A 21017-nucleotide genomic window follows, 5' to 3' on the forward strand; every position below is an offset into this window, starting at 1 on the left:
CTATCAGTGGAACGCAGAAGGGCAAGATGGCGGTCTCGGATGGCGGGGGCGACATGCTTGATGCAGACGGATGGGGAAGAGTGGATGGTGGGAAGATCAGGCGGGAATACGGCCGTCTTCGTGGGCTTCCTGCAGGAAAATGGCGGCGTCCGGATGTGCGTAACCGGAAGTGACCAGGCAGCCATCTTGGAGGAGGCAGGGGCAGCCCGATAGCAGACGTCAGCATGCGGCGACGGGATCCCTGGGCTCTCGCGAGATTAGGTCAGAGACACCGGAAGAACACAGGCATAACCCAGGCCTGGGACAGAAGGCTGCGAGTTGGAGCAGGGAGATAGGGCGGGGAGGCAGGGGACCCTGAAGTCCATAGCAGCAGGCCCGTTTGCTGCGGCCAGGGGGTTCATCTACGCCGGGCGCGCCAGCAGGATAGGCAAGACGTCAGCAGAGGGAGGCCGTAGTATATAGTTATTGGAAGGCATGGTCTCCTTAGAAGGGGAATGGAGGGCGGGGAGGCGGGAGGGGGCCTGATGAGGGAGCGAACAAAGAACCAGGCTGTCGGGGATGGGGGGGCTTTTGGGTAAATACGAAGGGGGGAGCAAAGCATAGGACAGGAAGCTGTATGAGAGTCATAAAGCCGCTAGGAGAGAGTCCCTACCTATGGGAGTCACATGGGGGGAGGTCAAATAGGGGTACCAGAGGCAAGCGAGACAATTATTAGGGGTTAGATGGCCGCAGGGTCTGTCAATTGTTTAGGGGGTCAGTTGTGGCTCATCTGCGGGTTGGAGGCGGAGGGGGTACACATTATTCTGAGTGGTTGTTTCAAGGTTAGGGTTAGTTTATGTAGAGGGGGGGGGGAGGATCAGGGTCCTTGCCCACCGTTGTCATGGGCCTCCACCTGAGCACTGGGGCGCTTATACCCAGGCGGCTCAGGAAAGTCCTCACTGGGCCAGCAGACATGGGAGCTAGCGGCGGGAAGAAGATCATCGGAGCTGCACCCTGGCTGGATGCCCAGGAGGGGCAGATATGGCGACAGGAGGGGATCGACCCCAGCCAGTCGTCGATTGTTCTTTTGCTGTATTTTTGTGTTGTTGCGTCTGTGTCTCAATGTTTCCCTTGTGTGCGTTCCTATGTTTCTCCCCCTTGCAGTCAGTAAGCACGGCTCGGCAGTGGACCAGTCCGCAGGAATCAGCCTCGCTAAAGATACCTATTCATGATGTATTAGCCAGTGATCAAGCTCAGCTCAGAGCTCATCTACATGGATAAGGACATTGTAATTTTATCACACAACGTGAAGGGTTTCAATAGTCCGCATAAACGAAGAGTGGCCATGACCGATTATAAAAGATACGACCCAGACATTATACTGTTACAAGAGACTCATTTCTCCAAATACAGCTCCCCGAAGTTCATTGATAGGAGGTACACGCAGTGGTTTGCTGCATCTGCCAATAAGAAACAGAGAGGTGTGGCAATTCTGGTGCACAACCGATTACCACTAAAGGTTAACCTTGTAAAAAAAGATAAGAACGGCAGGTTCATAATTATAGTGGGGGAATTACAGGGCCAAATCATCACAGTGGCAAATGTCTATGCCCCTAGCGATCAGGCGGAACCCTTCTTAGATAAATTCTTCTCCTTGCTTAGAACCTTGGCCCAGGGCTGTATAGTGGCGGGTGGAGATTTTAATCAAACTCTGGACCCGGTCCTGGACATATGCACTCCGGGAGGTAGTAAGCAACGAACGGTCCAGGCAGCTTGGGCTATTTGGCTTAAGGCCAATAGCCTCATAGATATCTGGAGGGAACAACATCAAGGGGAGAAGGGTTTCACCTTTTACTCGCACCCACACGACAGATACAGCAGGATAGACTACCTCTTTGTGGTCGAACAGAATGGTTTCTCAGATCTCCCACATGGGTATCCATGATATTTCATGGTCAGATCACGCACCAATCGAGCTGCGGTGCACAGATTTTAGGCTAGACAGGCAGGACAGGAGCGAACTGGAAACTTAACGAGTTATTGTTAAAAATCCCAGAGTTTGAGCTGAAGTTGGGGGATAAAATCAGGGACTATTTTCAAGAGAACGTCGGCAGTGTGGACTCACACTCCATCCTCTGGGAGGCCCATAAGGCCACTCTCCGCGGAGTACTCATTGGATTGGCGAGCAGACGAAAAAGGGAGGACACTAAAATTAAAAAATTACAGTCGGAATTGGCCGTCCTATCTGCCCTACATAAAGAAAACAAACAAGCTTCAACTCTACAGAGGCTGCTTGATACCAAAACAAAACTAAATTTGCTGCTGACCTCTCGCACTGAAAAGGAGATATCCTGGTCCAAGCGGAAATTCTTTGAGAAAGCGAACAAGTCAGATACTCTGTGTAACAGGGGACTTGTCCCTGTTCAGTAATGTGCCTTTAATCCAGCAGTGTGGTGGTTAACCTCTGGTAGTTAATTACTAAACACCACCTGCCAGATTTAGATTGTTTACAAAAACCTGTCTGTTCAGACAGGAAGTGACTCTCTCCTTAGCTCTGACTGAGAGCTGACATTTGGAGCTGACCAGTCTTGAACTCTGCACAGCAGAGTTGATTTCAAGACACAGGGAAAACTACTGCACCTGAAGCTGAACCAGGAAGTGAGATTTTCCCTCCAAGAAACAGATAAGACTTTTATTCTTAAGAGACTGCTTATATCTGCTTATTTCATGTTATATGTTTTGGGGCTGCGAGAACTGCTTGATTAAGGGAGATGTGAATTATTGCATAGTGTTTAACTAGAAATACTCCCAAGTGAATAGAAGCTTTGTTCCCCCCCCGCCCCCTGTGTTTGGATGAATTTCCTTTATAGGGCAATTTTACACTCAGCATTTGTTTGCTAAAAATACCCCTGCTTCAGCACAGTCTTTTTATCAATTTTCACACTTTTCTGCATATACTCCTTTCACAGCTGGTAGCCCAATGCGGTGTGGCAACCTTTATTTGCAAAATCAGTACCACTCATGGGTCACCATATGTATTCACTGCTTCAGCGAAACTTTTGAAAACAACAAACACCTATCCCTTTTTTAAGGGCTGACTCACTTCTTGAACCCTGACTATGGCTAGAAGGCAAAATCCCTATTTCAATGACCGTATTACACTTTGTGATAGGCAATTAAAGGTTTACCTGCTTCAGCAGTCTCTTGGGATTGGGGAATAGAGTCCATCTGTGGTTTTTGTAAGTTTCAGTGCAGTGTAAGTTTCAGTGGTGTATAGCAAATAGACTTTTTTACCTAGCAACTGCACAATCTTGTATACCTGATAAAAGAAAATGCATGCACAATACTGCTGATATTGAAAAAAAAAAAAAAATTACCCAAGAAAGAAAAAACTACAGAGATGCCTGTGAGAGCTACGACCTCTACAAGCAAAATATCCCCATCTGTAGGACTACCACAATTGGGGGTTCTAGCAAATACAATTGCAACAGTTGCAATAGCGCCTCCTGAGGTCAGGAAGAAAATTACACCTGATAGCCTAAAAATGGAGGACAAGATGCAGCGTTCCTGTAATGAACCCTACCCCACGGAAGAGTGGCCCTTCCAGTCCTATAAAGAGGAAGACATCTCTTACGGGGAACCCGAACCGAGTCACACCCACAAAACACCCCAAGAATGTTGGAGGTGTCTGAACTCGACACAAACCGAAAAGACCGCTCCCTTTGACGAATATGATGAGCAGGAGAAAGAGCGGGAGCAGTGGATCACCGAATATTTCTGTCAGCTAAAGCAGCTGCAAGAAAAGCCTGGCGTATATAATGAAGCTGCTAAAACTTCAAATGAAGATGGAGACCCCAGTATCCCTGAAGGGACGGTGTCATCCAAATCAAAAAGCAAGAAAAAGAAAAGCGGTTCTTCACTTACCGTGGAAGTAACAGACACGTCCGCAGATCCTGTGGAGAAAAAGGGGGACCGAGTTGCCCTGCAGCCTAGAAAAAATGGAGAATTCGTCCCACGGTTAACCGAATATCCAGAGGGCCCAAGGCAGAAGTCGTGTACCTCAAAGAAGTGTCTGTCCGGTGCCAACAGTGAGGAACCCTCAACCAACCATCCCAGGGAAGTGGAGCCGGAACCAGTGAGTGACAATCCCTTGACCAGCCCTGAAGACGCCCTGAAAATTGCCAGGCATGACTGTGATCTGCTCTGTGAAGAATTGGAAAGGGGAAAAAAATAATGCTGAGCTACAGAAGACTGTGCTCGCAATTTGCTCTGCGGCCAAGACCGACTTGGAGGATCTCAAGACTGAGCTAGATACTGCAAAGGCTACTATTTCCACCATGGATGTAAAGCAGAGCCAATCTGACAAAATGGTGGCTACACTAAAGCGGAAGTATGAGGAGGCACTGAAGCAGATGACAGTCTTCCAGCAAGAGGTTCACACTCTGCGCATAGAGTTGAATGCCTCACAACAGGAGGTCAACAGTGTCCGGATAGAAGTGGACGTATCTCAGAAAGAGGTTCAGACGCTCCTCAGAGCACTTGATGCCTCACATCATGAGAAAAACAGCTGCCGCACAGACCTGGAAGTTTCCAGAAAGGAACTAAACAGGCTCACTGAGGAGCTGGACATTGCTAAAGAAACTATTGGTAATCTTGATATAGATCTCAAAGTCGCTCAGAAGGAGCTTCAGACCCTCAACCTAGAGAAGGAAGTCTCACGCCAGGAGATTGTCATTCTCAAAGCAGATGTGCGTAAATGGAAGGAGGACTGCAAAGAAGCCCTGAAGAATACAGAGACTGAAAAAATAGAAAATTCAAGATTAAAAACAGAAAACTGAAAGAAGAAAATTTTCAGTTGACAGAAGAAGTTAAGGAAAAGTTTGAAGCAGAGCACCGACTGCCGAACCAACTGCAAGGTCTGCGTATACACATCCAGTATGCTGAGGAGAAGCAGCAAACGCTGCAGGAAGAAAAGCTGCAGGCTGCTAAAGAAATTCAAGTGCTGCAGGAACGTCTGATGACCCAGTATGTCCCCGCAAAGCAGCATGAGAAACTGAAGGCTACCCTGAGCATCACCAAAGCAATGCTAAAAGCCAAGCTTAGAACCCAGGTGACGAGGCACAAAAGGGAGCACAAGAAGGTCCAGAAACTGAAACAAGTAACTGTAGCCCAAGCAAAGAAGTTCATAGTGCTTCATAATGCAATAAAAATGTGGAGTCAAGCTCAGAGAAAGCAACGCATGCAGATAAATTCCCTGAGAAGAGACTTGCAAGACGCACTCAAAAAACAGGGATCTCTCGCGGATGAGATTACAGTCCTACAAGGACAAGTATTGACCCTGACTAAGCGTCAGTATCCCAAAGCCTCAAAAATCCATGAAGACAAGGGTACAGTGAGAGCTGGGAATACCGCTCATCTAAAAGACAAGGTTGCAAAATTTGAACCACCTAAACAAGCACTAGCAAAACCTTCAGCCCCCCAGCAGGCAACAAAAGAAGGTACACGTGCTGAATTAAAACCAGAAGAATCCTTAGCTGATGAAGCTGAAAAGATGGGACACAAAGTGGGTGTGGAATTGCAACTTAATCTAAAAGGGGCTGTTTTTAAACGCTCTGCAACTGCTGCCATGCAGTATGCCTACAATGGGACGAGCACCCGACGCAAGGGAAATCTCATGACCGCGTACGCAGAAAAGAGACTATAATTGGAGAAAGTCCTCCTCGAGCGACTGAGGGGTGCTGATCTCAAACAACTTCAGCAGGAGACACGAATAAACTGGAGAAAGGGCTCCAATCCCAACGGGACTGAGGGTTCTCTTCCTCCATCCACTCTCATTCGAGTCACAGAAAGATCTCGAATGAGAGTGGGAGGATGGGCTTTGGCCGTGGTAAGCCCAAGCGTCCCACAAACAGGGGAGGTATGTAACAGGGGACAAGTGATACAAAAGGTGATCTGCGCTCATATATGATAATAAAGTGATTAGTGATATTGTGACCCTTATAAAAAACCTGAATCGGTTGAGGTTTGTGCAGCTGTTCTCAGGAATGGCTCAGCACTCCAACTAGTACAAACGAAAGAAAGAAAAAACAGCGCAAAAAAACCTCATGGTGTAGTATATTAAAAAATAATTTTATATATCAAAGGTGAGTATTGCACGTACATCAGAATTAAAATCAATCAGCATGACATGTTAGGGACATGTTACCACTCGGCGGTGACCGCAAAACCGGAACACGATATAGGATATAGCTGTCCTTCCTCTGGTGGCAGGGCCCCAGGATCGATGAAACGAGCCTGAATTTGCAGCTTTCTCCTGGTGCTGGGGATGCCGCTGCCTCCGATCTCGAGGTGGTGATTCTCCTAGTTTGTTCCGGGTCTCTTCGCGTGTGCGTCTGACGTCATCAAGTGGCGTCTCTCTGCTGTCCGCTTCGTGTCGCGCTGGGTGTATACCCAGACAAGCAAATGTCCCGAACACAGCTGATCAGTAGGGGGATACCTCAATAGGTAAAAGAAATATTGGAACGCGCCCTCTCCATCGGGAGCGAGGGTCTTGAGTGTATAAATCCAGAAACGTTTACGTCTGGACAACTCACCCAACCTATCCCCCCTCCCCCTCCAGTTGGCCTTGGAACAATCAATGCCTTTACATGTTAAACCTTGTGGGTTTTGCCCATGTTTAACCCTAAAGTGATTGGAGACACAATGTGTCTCCAATCCTCTTTTTATGTAATATATGTAATACTCTATAAAAAAGCTAAGAATTTGAAATTGACAGTGGCACCGAGTTGTCCAATCAGTGCCTCAAAAATAAAACATGGTTGAATAATCTTAAGGGATACTCTACGTGTGGGAAGTGCATTGGTTGTGGTTATAGCTCAAAATGCAAGGGATTTAAATCCAATGTCACAGGTAAAACGTATGACATTGAGTCATTCATCAACTGCAAAAGAAGTTGTAGTGTATATATGCTGGAATGCCCGTGTGGGTTATAGTATATTGGCAGAACGGGGCGACCACTTAAGAGGCATTTTGCAGAGCATATCTACAACATAAAAAGAGAATTGAAGACACATACTTTAGGGTTAAACATGGGAAAAACCCACAAGGTTTAACATGTAAAAGCATTGATTGTCCCAAGGCCAACTGGAGGGGGGGGGGGGTGTAGGGGGATAGGTTGGGTGTGTTGTCCAGACGCGAACGTTTCTGGATTTACACACTCAAGACCCTCGCCCCCGATGGCTTGAATATTGAATTTGATTTAGCTTCTTTCTTGAAATAGTGATTTTTGACATCTGGTATCACAGTTTGTTATAATCTCTAGGTAGAGATAGGTCTGCAGGTTAAATTATATTTTAAGTCATGATGTGTTTTTATGGAAAATTAGTGGTGGTTGCTTTTATATATATTTTTTATATCCTTCTATGTATTTCACCAAATGTTTGATCAGATTTGGGAGGTTTTAGGGTCTGTGTCTGTATTATAAGTAAGAAAGGAGTAACCCCATTGCCTTATATCTTATACTGCATATGTGTTTGAATATATTCATTTGCACATTAGACAGCACTTTTGCCCCTTTTCCTTTAAATATGGTTAACGTCTGGTAATGAAAGGGTTAATCCCGGGAGGTATAAATAGCACACTATGGTTAAGGCTCTATGAACCCCTGAGGAAGTGACTGCTGATGTCACGAAACATGTTGGGAGGGAGGAGCCTAGTTGTTTGAGATGCTGATAAGTGAGGAGTCTTTGTAGCAGAGCTGTAACATTACCAGCAAAGATGTCGGAGACCACAGCTGTTAGGCGCAAACAGCTGATAGGCTAGAAACTGCAAGGAGCAAGGATTTCAAGCTGCGGACAGCATTTGTGTTATATGACAGGATGTGGCACAATGTACTGTAAGTGTGTACTCGTGCTGTGTACATTATGTGTTTTTATTAAAGTGTGTTTTGCACATCTTTTTCCTCTGTTACTTTAACGGTGGGACTGTTCTGGTGCATGGTGTTCAATTACAAGAAGGAGGAGGTTGGATTCAATCAGGAGCATCACGTGGGGTTCGTGAACGTCGGAGAGAAGGCAAAAGCACAGATTGTATCCAACGTACAGTATATATCAAGTTAGTATCTTGTAAGTAGGCATTCTTAGTGTCTGCAAGAATGATCCCTTAAACAGTCCTGGTTTTCTGCGCAATGGTTTGTCCCCTTTGTATTTTATAACAGGAGGAGAGCCGGAGTGAAAGAAGCAAGCCTGGTTTGTGCAAACTGGATTAAATTCTCGGATTGGGAACCAAGTCTGGACTATATCCAGGACAGTGGGAATCGGTGACAATATTTACCATTTGACGTTTGGCGCAAGGGATTACATATACTGTATATGATCTCTGTTTTCAGGCTCTTAGCCTACAAGGGGTTGTCAGGTGTCTAGTGCATCAGTTTAAGGGCATCAGCTAAACATATATATACATGTATATCAGATGACATAATTCAATGAATTTAATACTGCTTGCATCCGCCTGGACACTTTTTTTGCATTTTTTTTTTAACACTGGGAGGATTTTGCTGTGAGGCAGTCGGGAAGTACCATAGTCCCACTTTGTGGTGACTATGGCAATGGGCCTGTAGAAGGGTTAAGTGACCCCGAAACGTTACCCAATGCGTCTCACCGCATCCACTGATTTTCTGTTACCTTTGACCTCAGCTTTTTCCAGGACCACTGCCTTCTCTGACCCCTGACCTCGTCTTGTATTTGGACTCCCACCTTCTCTGCTCCTGGACCGCGGCTACGCTCAACGACCATGCGACTTCTCCAATTCTAGACCACGGTGAGGATCACGACTATTCTGACCTCTCCTACCCTGACCCGCCTACATGACCTTCACTCTGCACTCCAGACGCGGTTACGCGGTTGCAGGTCGGTGTATCACTAGCCCAACCTCAGCCTCGCGGTCCCGTCCTGTTTGTGGTGAGCACTCGTTACACTGAGTGAGCCAAGTGGTTCTTGTCTGCTTTCAAAATCTGTGTTTAGTAAGGTTACTAGCACACACAACAATGTATTTGCATGGGGTGTCTGTTAATACCAACCTTTGGAATGGTGTATCCCTTAAAAATAACGTCCCGAGTGACAGCCCGCGGGGCACCAAATGGGGCAAGATCAATGAACCTCTGGATCTCGTGTAGCACTGCTTCTGTATATTGCATCTCACTTTTGTCCTGGAAGTTTGGAGTTCTATTTTGTCCCACCACTCTGTCAATCTCCTCTTGAACCCTCTCTGTTTGGAAGGGAGTAGAACATTAAGGTTGTTGGGAGAAATGTTATGGACCAATAGGAGGAGTTAAGGGGAAGATATAGGGAATGCTTATATGCACCAATAGGAAGTGTTGTATGGAGCAATAGACGGCATTAGGGACTGTAATAAGGAGCGGTTTTATGGAGCAATAGGAGGAGTTACAGTATATGGTGTCGATATATGGTGCAAAAGGTGGAAACATGGAATAGCTCTATAAAGCAATAGGATGTGTTACATAACATATTATAATGATGTATATATAGCCTGGGTCTCCCTGGTCCCCTGTTATTCCCCTTACCTTTCCATAGGAGTATAGCACAGCAGGGAACTACAAGTTTCAGCAGCCTCAGGGGCTGCAGGATGTGTTGCCAGGCAACCAATAGGGCTGAGACATGTATGGCAGCTAGAATTCTTACAGCAGGGATTGTGACCGAATCTCGGAGTCCCTACGCCTCACCCTCTGTGGTGGTGAGAAAGAAGAATGGATCGGTAAGATTGTATGTCGACTACCAGACACTGAACAACCGTACCGTACCCGATCAATACACTCTTTCCCGCATCGAAGAGATTCTCAACGCACTAACTGGGAGCCAGTGGTTCAGTGTTCTGGACTTGCGATCTGGGTACTACCAGGTACCAATGTGTAAAGAAGAGCAGGAGAAGACTGCCTTCGTGTGCTTCCTGGGTTTCTACCAGTTTACGTGCATGCCCCAAGGCATCTGCTGGGCTCCAGTAACATTCCAACGCCTAATGGAGAAAACTATTGGAGACATGAATCCTCGGGAATGTTTGGTTTACCTAGACGATATTATTGTCTTTGGTAAGACCCTGGAAGAACATGAAGAACGACTGCTTATAGTACTGGACCGTCTGGGGAGAGAGGGCCTGAAACTGTCACTCGACAAATGCCGGTTCTGTCGCACTTCGGTGACCTACGTGGGACACATTGTGTCTGCCGACGGAATCACCACTGATCCGGCCAAAGTCGAGACCTTAGAATGTCATGTAATGTCATGGAATTACACTTTTTCCTCTGCTTCTGTGGCTACTATCGTCGCTTTCCAGTAAGGCCAAGCCTCTAAATAATCTTCTCAATATATACCCTGAAGATACCGGGCGAAAGGCCACCTCTGCTACACAGCCGTTTGGTGACAAATGGACGACTGAATGCGAACGCGCCTTCTTGGGCCTAAAGAGGAGTTTAACCAAGGCACCTGTTATTGCTTATGTCGATCCGGAACAGCCCCATGTCCTCCATGATGCGAGTCTTAACGGCTTAGGTGCAGTTTTGCACCAGAAGCACCCAGAGGGGCTCTAACCAGTAGCCTAAATCAGCTGCAGTTTGACTGCTAGCGAGCAAAATTACCCGGTACACAAGTTGGAGTTCCTTGCCCTCAAGTGAGCTATCGTGGACAAACAACATGATTATTTGTATGGCGTATCCTTAGAAGTGAGGATGGATAACAATCCCCTCACCTACATACTAACATCAGCCAAATTAGATGCTACTGGCCATCGATGGCTGGCAGCGTTATCAAATTACCAGTTCACGCTAAAGTATAAACCAGGGCCCCTGAATATAGGAGCAGATGCCCTATCCCGAAGACCAGGGCTGAGCCCCACTCCCGACGATGACGGCTGGGAAGAGATCCCGGGACCTGGGGTGAGAGCCATGTGCCGCACGACTGCTATCATAGCAGATAGGGTGGCCTTCTCAGAATTAATTTAATGTAAATCTAGGGCCATCCTGTCGCTTACTGTGATCCAGAAGAGATGAATATCACTCACGATAAAATCATAGCGTGGAGGGATATGATTCAATATCAGATCCGGGACCCCATAGCTGGCATCATCCATCAAGCTGTCCAGAGAAACATGCCTGTGATTCTGAAACTTGCTCCTAGCGACATGGTCGACAATGGGCTACTCTATCGGGTGGTGCAATACCACAACCACCCAGATAGACGACAACTGGTTCTCCCCAGGAACCTATAATATATGGTCCTGAAAGCCTTGCACGATGAGCATGGACATCTCAGTGTGGAAAAGACTTTCAGACACGTCAGAGATTATTTCTTCTGGCCATAAATGCGTGAGTCGGTGGAACGACACTGTCGACGGTGCTCACGGTGTATTCAACGCAAAAGGCTGCCTACCCGAGCCACACCAACGGCCCACCAAAAGAGCTCAGGTCCCATGGACTTGGAGTACATGGATTTCCTGTGCATCAAGCCTGATGCCCGAGGTATCGGTAATGTGCTGGTCATCACGGACCATTACAACCGATACGCACATGCTTTCCCGACCAAAGACCAGAAGGCCCTTACGTGGCGAAGATTCTATGGGAAAGGTACTTCGTGCATTATGGCCTACCCAACCGCCTTCATTCCAATCAAGGCCGGGATTTTGAAAGCAAACTAATCCGGGAGCTACTCAAAATCCTGGACATCACCAGGTCTCGGACAACCCCGTACCATCCAGAGGGTGACGCTATGCCAGAGCGATTCAACCGGACGTTGCTGGACATGCTAGGCACATTGAATGGTGCTCAGAAGACATGTGGAGACTCTGGTACAAGCGTATAACTGTACCCGACATGAGTCCACGGGATTCTCCCCATGAAGTACTTCCTTATGTTTGAGCGAGAAGCCAGACTGCCAGTGGATGTATGTCTAAGAGTATCAACAGGTGAATACACAATGCAATGCACTTTAAATACGTGCAAAGGCTTCAGGAAAACCTGCAACTGGCTTACCAGCAAGCCGAGAAGTCCGATGCTAAACTCAACGCCAACAACAAAGATGCTATGACCACAAGGTCAGACACCGTGAAATCCGTCCTGGAGATGTAGTGCTTCTCTGCAACCTAGTTATTCCCAGAAAGCATAAACTCGCTGACCGTTGGCGTGACGGTGTCTATGAGGTCGAATCGCAGATGCCGGGTCTCACGGTCTATCGAATAAAAGACACGGATGGCCGGGTAAAGGTTTGGCACCATAACCATCTGCTTCCTATTCCACAAGTGGGAGACGATGAACCAGAGATACCGGCTACACCACTGGACGGTGAGCCAGAGCAAGACAATTCTAGCCAAGAGACTGTAAATGAAGCCATTCATGAGACCATAGAAGATCCTATGGAGGGACCCTCTCAAAGGGGACCCCACAGTCACGGAGCACCTCCCGGAGGAGCTATGGGTCAAGGGCCCTGTCGGCATTGGCCTACTACGTAGGCTCCAACGAGCCAACCTTTGGATCCCCGAACCCGTGCTTCATGCCCCACAGAGACTTCTCAGAGATATTTGTACCCGCAACGGGAGAGGCTGAGCCTCAGGACTTTGTACCTTACTCCCCAGAGGGAGTAACAGAAGAATTGCTCCGGAGGAGCCATAGAGGTAGGCGTCCGCCAAATCGGATGGCCTATGATCAAATTGGGGCACCCCACTATGCAGTGATCTCGAGATAAGATACAGTCCGTGATCACCATGTTCACGGCACTGTACAATCTTGTATAAAGTCGTTGATTATGTGATAAGTTATACATATGACTGCATTTTTATTATATAATGTTGTGTGTTACGTTGTTCCCAAGTGGGGACGTTGGTTATTTTACCACGGGGAGAGTATAGCCTGGGTCCCCCTGGTCCACTGTTTGTCCCCTTATCTTTCCATAGGAGTATAGCACAGCAGGGGAACTACAAGTTTCATTAGACTCAGGGGCTTCAGAATGCGTTGCCAGGTAACCAATAGGGCTGAGAGATGTATGGCAGTTAGAATTCTGACAGTTGAGATTCTGACAGTTAAGGGGACTGTGGGTTGGAAGCTGGATACCGAAGGGGTAGGGTGTGAGTATGCAGGTGCCTGTGGCATCTGCACTAGGCCAGAGACCCCTGATAGGCCCCAGCTAGGCCCAACTCCCCTCAGTTTGTGGCTGCTACAGGGACAGGCCCATAGATAGGGAAATTGCACCCTGTAGCTTGTAGTGAGGGACACAGATATGACACAGCGGCATCCTATCTGGGTGGTCTGGTACCAGGCTACCCCCATGGAAGAGACTGTCCTTGAGTTGGACATCCCACGCGGAAGCTCCGGAGTCGCGGATCATCGTTGGGTCTGTGTACCTCATCGCCGGACGCAGCATGCCCGGGTGCGGATGCACCCAGCAGGTACCACACGCACAAGTGCACCAATATACACTATAGTGGCAGCGCTGACCACAAATAAGGGTGAGGGGTTATATCCTTGTGGACACTAGAGTGGTTGAGTGCCCGAGAGCCCCATCAGGTACTGTGGGGACTGTGAACAAGTGTGTGGGACACTAGGTGGGTGGTTACGGCCGTGCGAGGCCTAGTGGGTAGGCTGTAACCAGTAGCCATATTATCGTTCTGTAGTAAAGTTATTATTTTATGTTTAAACCATTGTGTGTGGTTATTTTAAGAATTATATGTATATAGGTCCTGTAACGCATAATTCCACTCAGCAGAATCCGTTACAGATGGAGGCACTGCAGAACACCGTACCAGTTACACCCCAGGCTACCTGCAGCGCAGGTTGAGACCTCCTGTGAGCCACAGGTATTGCACCACACACACCGTAGCCACATATTCAAAGTGGCCCATTATAAGTGGCAGGACTACTGAACAACTCAAGTTTAAAAGGAAGGAACTCTTACCCTAATGGATCTTATCCTTCTTCTCTCCTCAGGTAAAAAAAATCTCTATATCCTCATTGAAACCTTTGCTGTGTGTATTATATATATGCAAGTGACCCAATGCTAGGTAAAAACCATATTTGAATGTTGTTTTCTGTCTACCCCTAATCAAATTAAGTGTTGACACCTAAGCAGGGAACACCCTGTGTAGAAAACCATTTGTTTGAATGTGCCTCAGATGTGCTAATTAAGCAGACAGAACCACACTGTCCGTTGACTTTTTAGGCCTATATAGCACCAGATAGAACAGCCTTATGCTGCCTGCAGCCCATATCCAAAGTGGCCCATTATAAGTGGCAGGACTACTGAACAACTCAAGTTTAAAAGGAAGTTAAGAAGAAGTGAAGAAGTGGACACCCCCATCTGGCCTTGATTCCTGCATTTGAACTACTGAAAAGGAGGATATCATCTATACCAGACAGCATCATTACTGCTGTGATGCTGCCTTTACCATTTATATTTGCTGTGACTTCACTTCTTCTCAAATTATGCACTTCTTTTTAGCAGCCTCAGTATGTCTCTAACTTTATTCATATATCTCCATCTCTCCTTCCTTCATCACTTCTCTGTTCACATGAACTCCTTTCTTACCTGCGTCCTCTGACACCACACAGCTATATCCCCTGCACTAAAACACACCCCTACAAATCATCCTCACACATTCTCTTTCTATCCATGCTTCTCCTCCTTGCTTCTGGGGATATCTCTCCCAATCCTGGTCCCTGCCTTATTTCTACATGCGCTTGTCCTCGCCTGCCAATTGCTCCTTCTGGTGTCAACCCCTACAACCTCATACCTATCCCCTGCCACCCTCCCTCCTCTCTCCCTTTCTCCTGTGCCCTTTGGAATGCTCGCTCCCTTTCTAACAAGTTCCTCTCTGTACATGACTTTTTTCTCTCTCACTCTCTGCTCCTATTTGCTATAACTGAGACCTGGCTCACTCAGTCACTGACATTGCTCTGGAAGCTGCCCTCTCCTATGGTGGCCTTTCCTTCTCCCAAACTCCGCGCACTGCTGGCAGGGGTGGAGGCATGGGGCTCCTGCTCTCCTCTCTCTGCCGTTACCGAACCCTTCCTATTCCTCCCTCTCTTGCTTTTCCCTCCTTTGAGGTTCACACAGTCCAGATCTTCTCTCCTCTCTCTGTCCATGTGGCGGTCATCTATCGCCCACCTACCTCTACTCATCCCCCTTCTGCCTTTCTCTCTCACTTTGAATCCTGCCTCTCTTTCTTTCTCTCCACAGACTCCCCTGTTCTTCTCCTTGGGGACTTCAATTGCCACATTGATGACCCCTCTCTCCCTTGGGCTTCCCGCTTTCTTTCTCTAACCTCTTCTTTTGGCCTTCAACAGTGGACTGCAGCCAGCACCCACAAGGATGGCCACTACTTAGACCTGGTTTTCACTAAAAACTTTTCTCTCTCCGATTTCTCCATTTCCCCTTTTCCTCTCTCTGACCATCATCTCATCTCATTCTCTCTATCTCGCTTCTCCCCTTCTCCACCTCCATCTACCCCCCGGTTCTGCAGAAACCTGTGCTCTATTCACTTACCTGACTTTGAGTCCACTTTACTTTCCTCCCTCTCCTCTCTCAGCTCTGCTACAGACCCTGACAACCTGGTCAGGAACTACAACTCTGTCTTGTCCTCGTCTCTTGATCTACATGCCCCGCCTTCTCTCTGCCGCCCTCGCCCCTCTAACCCTAGACCCTGGCTAAATTCCCAAACGCGCATGCTGCGTTCCTCCACTCGTTCCTCTGAACGCCTCTGGAGGAAGTCTCACACTCTTGTAGACTTCCTTCACTACAAATTTATGCTATCCTGTTTCAACTCTGCCCTCTCGCAAGCTAAACAAGCCTACTTTTCTACTCTGATCAATATGCCCAAGTCTAACCCACGCCGACTGTTCTCTGTCTTTGATACTCTACTCAAACCACCCTCAGCTGCCTATCCTTCCTCCCTCTCCGGCTCAAGACTTTGCAGACTATTTTAAGGAAAAGGTGGAATCCATACAAAAGTCAGAACATCCCCTCTGTTTCTTCCTCCCATCTTACACCTATTCCTTACTCTCCTCCTGCCTTCCTTGACTCTTTTTCCACTGTCTCAGAGGAGGATGTGTCTCTGTTGATCGCCTCTTCTCCCTCTACCACTTGCCCTCTTGACCCCATTCCTTCCCATCTCCTAAAACCTCTTGCTCCTACTATAATCCCTATGCTCACACACATTTTTAACTCCTCCCTCTGCTCTGGAACCTTTCCATCCTCCTTCAAACATGCAACAGTCATACCATTACTCAAAAACAGCAAGCTTGACCCTACCTGTCTTTCTAACTATCGACCTGTCTGCCTCCTGCCTTTTGTCTCTAAACTCCTTGAACGTCTTGTATTCTCTCGATTGCTCCATTTTCTCAACACCTATTCTCTCCTAGACCCTCTACAATCTGGCTTCCGCACTGCTCACTCCACGGAAACAGCCCTCACTAAAATAACTGACGACCTCCATGCTGCCAAAGACAGAGGTCATTACACTTTGCTCATATTACTCAACCTCTCTGCAGCATTTGACACCGTGGACCACCCTCTTCTCCTTCATACTCTTGGTATTCGGAACAAAGCTCTATCCTGGATCTCATCCTACCTCTCCCATCGTACTTTCAGTGTCTCTTCTGCTAACACCTCCTCCTCCTCTATTGATCTCTCTGTGGGGGTACCCCAGGGTTTTGTCCTGGGACCTCTTCTCTTTTCTCTGTACACACTCTCTCTAGGTGACCTAATAACATCTTTTGGGTTTAAATATCACCTCTATGCTGATGACACACAAATATAATTTTCAACACCCGACCTTATACCTGCTGTACAAACCAAAGTTTCTGAATGTCTCTCTGCTATATCATCCTGGAAGGCCCTTCGCCGCCTTAAACTCAACATGGCTAAAACAGAGCTCCTCATACTTCCTCCCAAACCTGGCCCTACTACCTCCTTCCACATTACTGTTGGAACAACGATCATTTACCCAGTAGCCCAAGCACGCTGCCTAGGGGTCACACTCGACTCCTCTCTCACATTCGCCCCTCACATTCAAAACATTTCTAAAACCTGTCGCTTTTTCCTCCGCATATAACAAAGATACGCCCTTTCCTCTGTTGCTCGACTGCTAAAACGCTGACTCAGGCCCTCATTCTCTCCCGTCTTGATTACTGTAACCTCCTGCTGTCCGGCCTTCCTGCCTCTCACCTGTCTCCCCTACAATCTATCCTAAATGCTGCTGCCAGAATCACTCTACTCTTTCCTAGATCTGTCTCAGCATCTCCCCTCATGAAATCCCTCTCCTGGCTTCCGATCAAATGCCGCATCTCACACTCCATTCTTCTCCTCACTTTTAAAGCTTTACACTCTTCTGCCCCTCCTTACATCTCAGCCCTAATTTCTCGTTATGCACCATCTAGACTCTTGCATTCTTCTCAAGGATGTCTGCTTTCTACCCCCTTTGTATCTAAAGCCCTCTCCCGCCTTAAACTTTTTTCACTGACTGCCCCACACCTCTTGAATGCCCTTCCCCTCAATACCTGACTAGCACCCTCTCTATCCACCTTTAAGACCCACCTTAAGACACACTTGCTTAAAGAAGCATATGAATAGCACTGTGGATATTCTGAACACATGATACATAAAGCTTGGCCCCCTGCAGACGCACTTACCAGAACTCCCTCCTACTGTCTCTGTACGTTCTCCCTACCTACCAATTAGACTGTAAGCTCCTCGGGGCAGGGACTCCTCTTCCTTAATGTTACTTTTATGTCTGAAGCACTTATTCCCATGACCTGTTATTAATATTATCTGTTATTTATTTGATTACCCATGTATTACTACTGTGAAGCGCTATGTACATTAATAGCGCTATATAAATAAAGACATACAATACAATACATTCTCCAGGGGGGTGGGGGAAAGTGCGCTACATATATCAAATTCAGCATCTCTTTGTGCCTTTAGAAATGGGAGTAGATAAATGTTTTTTTTACCACATTTCTTTATAAATATTTTTTTGTAGATTACATAAACATATGTAGCAGGGTAGTCTTTCTCACCTCTGGGGAGAGCTGATGCTGATGTCTTTGGACTCCTACGTGGAGGCGCGGCGGCCATGTTGGTACTCCCAAAGTACTGGAGAGAGGTCATAACTGCCGGAGACCGCGGAGGAGAAAGTTGTGTCCTGGGAGCCAGTTAGGCTGCCTAAAACTAGGGAAAACCCCGTAGGCCAGAGTTAGGCCCTGAGCCACCCTAGCTGAGTGTTGTAGGGATGGCCATACCTCAGGGACTTGTCTGTTAGATTGCTTGTCAGCAGAGCGATGGAGCAGGACGAACAGCAAGGGAGGATTTTCCAGATCTGGAGGTACTACCGCGCGGCTGCCAGAAGAAAGGACAGAAGGGATATAGTTGGGAGGCCCTGCAACAGTGTGGTATTATGGATGCGGCTCCTGTTCCTATACCATTGTAACCAGGAAGGTACCCACGTGCACCAAAACTACACAAATGAGAGTAGAGCAGCCGCATACATTTGGGGATTGCCTTGGTGGAAACCTTGTGCTATTGTGTGCCCCAGGAATAGGGCGCAACCAAGGCTCTTAGGGGAATAGTTGTTTCCTGTGAGAGGAGGAATAGGTTGCGTCTTATCATTTACTGCATATTCTGTTGTTGTGTGTTCCTTATTTCATGTGTAGCTGGAGGGACCCTGCCGACAAAGAGTATTGTTTATCGCTATTGTGTGTAGTGGTTATCATTAAAATATAACTATGTCCCTACCTTGTCTGCCAGGTGCCTCCCTGCCACGTGATCGCCATTGGATATGTCCCGTTTGGACCTTCTCATATACAGTAGTATGTGTTTAGCCTTGAAGTCGTTCCCAGGGTTAGCTGAAGCCCGCCTCTTAGACCGAGAATGGTACCCGGTCTCTTTATTGAGCACGCTACTAATCACCAGTGGCTGTAGCCTATGGGAAGAGGAAGGACCCCAAGCCCTGTACCTACATAAAGCTATGTCCGAGGGGTGGCCACTCATATATCCCACAGTGGCAGTAAAAATTGAGGAACCTAGCTCCAGATACACTGAAGAGGTTGCCCCGGTGGCTGAATTTTCCCTGTCCCAGACAGGCCCCAGCAGAAATGAGGCTAGTCCAGGGTCAGTTCATCGCCGCCGGCCTGGTAGCAGAAGCCCGCTGGGGGAACCAGTGCTCGCGGAAGTGTTGCAGCAACTGGCTGACAACCTAGCGCACTCATCACAGGCTCATCACTACCAAAAACTAAAGGCCTTTTCAGGGGTAATGCCTACTCCATTTTGCAAAGAGGAGTTTGGGGAGTGGAAAGACCATATGCTCCAAGTAATTGATGAATGGTCTTGCTCCGAAGCCATAAAGAAGCAGAGGATTGTTGAATGTCTGCGGCCCCCTTCTGCCAATATAGTCCGGTTGTACAGTGAGTGTCATGCGGGGGCCGAATGCCCAAGCCCTGTCATGACCTAAAGTAAAGCTTACTGCACTAAGAATGATGACATTGAACTTTTAGCCCAATTCCACGCTCTTAAAGAAGATGAGGTGGAAGACCTGTCTGCATTCATCCAATGGTTACAGCTAGCTCTTTGGATGCTGATCTCTAAGAAAGTCATTGCATTATCAGTGGTGGACACATACCAAACTAAATAGTTACTGCGGGGGGCGTTGCCTTCACACCCAATAACCCTTCTACTTAACTGCTCTCTCTACAGAGACCACTCCTAGTTTTGACGAGTTAATGGATCGAGTGCAAGATAAGGAAGACATCTTGCATTTACACACTCCCAAAAAGAACCAGGAACCCAAGAGTAGAGAGGACACGGCCAGCCCCTCCAAGGGAGCCATGGTAATGAGAGATCCTGGTGAAACTATGACTCAGGAGTCTCCCCGGTCGGCCCTTCGGACTCCTTCTCGGGCATTCCGGAGCCTGGCTCCTCTCTCTAATTTGGGACCCAAATGCGCTCTTCGCTGTTATGAGTGTGGGGACGAGGGTCACATAAGAAAGAATTGCCCTCAGAAGGTAACCACTAGGTAAGCAGCGCTGACTTTTGCTACTCACCCTAAGAATCAGTTGCCCGGTGGCGGAAAGAGAACAACACCTTCGACCCCCAGAAAGGAACCCCGATCCGACCTCTCAAGTAGAATCGGTCCTACGTCACTGTTCCGGATACTGTTTGAAGGGATTTACGCTTCTGCCCTATTGGACACCGGTTCTTGGGTAACCATCATTTACCGATTCTACTATGATCTCCATCTTCAAGATCTGCTGCTGGAGTCAGCTGAGACAATGACACTATGGGGCCTCAGCAGCCAGAAGGTTGTATCCTGGGAGCCAGTCAGGCTGCCAAGGACTAGGCCAGAGAAAACACAGTAGGCCCGAGTTAGGCCCCGAGCAACCCTAGCTGAGTGTTGTAGGGACGGGCATACCTCAGGGACTTGTCTGTTAGCCTGCTTGTCAGCGGAGCGATAGAGCAAGACGAACTGCAGAGGAGGAGTCCCCAGATCTGCAGGTACTACCGCACGGCTGCCGAAAGTAAGGAGAGAAGGGATATTGTTGGGAGGGCCTGCAATGTGGGATCACGGATGTGGCTCCTATTTCTCTAAGAAGGACTCCCTGGTAATATCATTGAAACCAGGAAGGTACCCACATGCACCACCAATACACAAGGGAGGGTAGTGCTGCCCTCACGCATACATTTGTGGATTGCCTTGGCGGACACCTTGTGCTCTTGGTTGCCCCAGGGATAGGGTGCAACCAGGACCCTTAGGGGGATAGTTGTTTCCTGGGAGAGGAGGAATAGGTTGGATCTTATCACTGCATGTGTATTCTGTGTTCTTACTGCATGTGTAGCTAGAGGGACTCTGCAGGTAAAGAGTATTGTTTATCACTATTTTGTGTTGTGGTTATTTGCTGTATACATATATATGTTCCCGTGAGGATCCATCCCGTCTACGCCGGAATCCCCACGGGTGGAGGCGCTGCACCTGGCACCCCCAAGCTCCTG

At 47.7% G+C, this 21017-nt stretch overlaps 1 protein-coding gene across 1 annotated transcript in view; it reads right to left on the minus strand.

Moving 5' to 3' along the window:
- Nucleotides 1-21017, minus strand: part of LOC142499912 (cytochrome P450 2A4-like) — a 91448-nt gene that overhangs the window by 17614 nt on the left and 52817 nt on the right. Inside the window, exon 7 of the mRNA XM_075609967.1 lies at nt 9056-9239. Coding sequence (XP_075466082.1) covers nt 9056-9239 — 184 coding nt within the window. The remainder of the gene's footprint in view (nt 1-9055; nt 9240-21017) is intronic.

Source organism: Ascaphus truei, chromosome 7, assembly GCF_040206685.1.
Source record: "Ascaphus truei isolate aAscTru1 chromosome 7, aAscTru1.hap1, whole genome shotgun sequence".
In the NCBI taxonomy this organism is placed as follows: Eukaryota; Metazoa; Chordata; class Amphibia; order Anura; family Ascaphidae; genus Ascaphus; species Ascaphus truei.